The following is a 2,491-nucleotide window of genomic DNA, read 5'->3' as shown; positions in this document are numbered from 1 at the left end:
TCCTCTAGGAAATGAGCATGCTTGGTTTCTAAAATGCGGGTGACGTGGGAAGGACAATAAAATCTATAACCCTTTGAGTGATCGGGATACCCGATGAAGTGACAAGTTACTGTTTTCATGTCAAGCTTCTTTAAGAAAGGGTTATAAACTTTAGCTTCTGCAAGGCAGTCCCATACTTTCATATATCTAAGACTCGGTTTCCTTCCAGTCCAAAGTTCATAAGGAGTTTTAGGGAGATTTGGAAGGAACTCTATTAAGTATATGAACTGCTGCTTTTAATGCCTCGGTCCAGAGGGATAAGGGCAAATTGGAGTTGGCTAATATACTACGCACCATGTTCATCAGGGTCTTGTTTCTCCTTTCAGCAACACCATTTTGTTGAGGAGTACCGGGCATGGTGTATTGGTTCACAATCCCCTGGCCTTTACAAAACTCGTAAAATGGACCAGGGGCTTGTCCCAAATCAGTATGTCTACCATAGTATTCACCTCCTCTATCTGATCGCACAACTTTTATTTGAAGATCAAGTTGTTTTTCAACTTCAGTTTTATAATCTTTAAAAGTTGTAAGTGATTCAGATTTTTCCTTAATGAAATACAAGTACATGTAACGAGAATAATCATCTATAAAAGTGATAAATGAATTATGTCATGTTATTCCAACGATGCTGTAAGGGCCACTAATGTCAGTATGAATAAGTTCTAATAATTTTGAACTCCTAGTGGCACCTTTCTTAGTCGTGGATGTCATTTTGCCTTTAAGGCATTTGACACATGTTCCAAAATCAGTGAAATCGAGAGATGGTAAGACTTCATCCTTCACAAGTCGAGATAAGCGATCTCGTGAAATGTGGCCTAAACGTTGATGCCACAACATGGATGAAGTTTCTAAGTCTCGTTTTCTCTTGGTCTTTGTTAAGTTCTCATTAATATTATATGATAACAAAGATTTGGAGAAGCTATCATCTAGTTCTAACTTATAGAGAACGTTATCCAGAAAACCAGTACCAAACAATTGAGAATTTAAAGAAATAGTAAGTTTGCCATGACCATGGAAAACATAAAAACCATCAATGTCTAACTTTGGTCCTGATACAAGATTCCGAGTAATCTCAGGAATATATAAGGTATCATAAAGTTTAATACATTTTCCAGTTTTCATAAGTAATTCTAAGGTTCCCACGGCTTCGACAAATAGTTATATTCCATTCCCCATCTTAAGTGTTCTTTAGTTTCTTTCCAGCTTCCGGATTGTAAGGAATCCCTGGATTGAATTGGTCACATGAACCATAGAACCAGAGTCAAACCACCAAGTATTAGTTGGAACATTTAAATTAAAGGACTAAATTATCATATTTAGATGATTACCTTCTTAGCCAGCCACTCCTTAAAGCTTGAGCACTCAGACTGCTTATGTCCTACCTTGCGGCAAAACTTGCAGTAGGACTTGCTAGTGGATTTGTTAGAGCTGGAGGGTGCACTTGCATCAGTTTTAGGGACCTTATTAGATTCATTTTTATGGAATTTGCCCTTCCGCTTCTTCGATTCAGCAGCCACGAGGTAAGCAACATCTGGTTTCTCCAGCTTCAGGCGCTCTTCTTCTTGAATAGTCATAGCAATTAACTCACTCATGGACCATTTGTCCTTCTGATTATTATAGTTGACTTTGAAGGCTTCAAATGCAGAAGGAAGAGAAGTCATAATGAAGTGGACTAGGAAACCTTCACTGATCTCCATGGCTAATCTCTTAAGTTTACGGGCCATGTCGCTCATCATCAGGATGTCCTCGCGAATGCCGGTGCGCCCATCATATTTTGTAGTCACCAACTTCAAGATAAGAGTACTAGCATGCGCCTTAGAGGTTCCTTGAAATTGTTCCTCCACAAAAGCTAGATAAGCCTTAGCGTTAGGTGAATCAGGAATGCCTCCTCTGATGATTGGGCTGATGGAATTCTTGATAAGCATAAGACACATCTTGTTACTCCTTTGCCATTTCTCATAAGCCATCTTATCTTCAGGAGTGCTCTTATCAGTGGGGGCAAGAGGAGCAGCTTCAATTAGTGCATGATCAAAATCCAGCATCCCAAGAGTCAGCATCAAGGAATCTTTCCAAGAAGAATGATTTTCACCAGTCAAGGTCTCAATTCCCATATTAGGGGCTGGTTAGACGACGAATTAAGATACTTAGGCTAAGGAAAAAGTTAGAGTGACATAGGGAAACTTAGATCTAAAGCAGACATAAGTAAGAACCATTATGATAATGAAGTTGTGATAAAATCTATTATAACATCAAAATAATATACTAAATTAGGTTCTACTTAAACAATCAGCTTTCACTTTGGTTAATTACCAATTATTTAAGCATAATGAACAATTATAAGAAAGGTATGTGCAATAAGAATGTGACACATCATCTTTGGACAGAAGTGAACATTTAAGCTTATGCACATATTAAGTTTGCAAAACACAAGTGCAACAAACATCGTTGGACA

General features: G+C 38.1%; 1 protein-coding gene across 1 annotated transcript; it reads right to left on the bottom strand.

The window, feature by feature from the left end:
* Positions 1–228: 228 nt before the first annotated feature.
* Positions 229–2,150, bottom strand: LOC137834347 (uncharacterized). The gene is made up of 3 exons (XM_068642406.1): positions 1,368–2,150; positions 729–1,110; positions 229–623 (listed from the first exon to the last, which is right to left on the bottom strand). The coding sequence occupies exons 1-3, from the start codon at positions 2,148–2,150 to the stop codon at positions 229–231; spliced, it is 1,560 nt and encodes a 519-aa protein (XP_068498507.1).
* Positions 2,151–2,491: the final 341 nt, after the last annotated feature.

This window comes from Phaseolus vulgaris, chromosome 5 (assembly GCF_000499845.2).
Source record: "Phaseolus vulgaris cultivar G19833 chromosome 5, P. vulgaris v2.0, whole genome shotgun sequence".
In the NCBI taxonomy this organism is placed as follows: domain Eukaryota; kingdom Viridiplantae; phylum Streptophyta; class Magnoliopsida; order Fabales; family Fabaceae; genus Phaseolus; species Phaseolus vulgaris.
The sequence above is the reverse complement of the archived record's forward strand: the minus strand, read 5'-3'. Positions and strand labels throughout refer to the sequence as shown.

Bases quoted from the DNA above. Each gene is read 5' to 3' on its own strand.
- LOC137834347 (XM_068642406.1), bottom strand. From the start codon at position 2,150: ATGGGAATTGAGACCTTGACTGGTGAAAATCATTCTTCTTGGAAAGAT. The intron at 1,111-1,367 runs GTAATCATCTAA...TATATTCCTGAG, and splicing joins AGGAGTGGCTGGCTAAGAAG to ATTACTCGGAATCTTGTATC. The intron at 624-728 runs GTGCCACTAGGA...TCACTTTTATAG, and splicing joins GACATCCACGACTAAGAAAG to ATGATTATTCTCGTTACATG.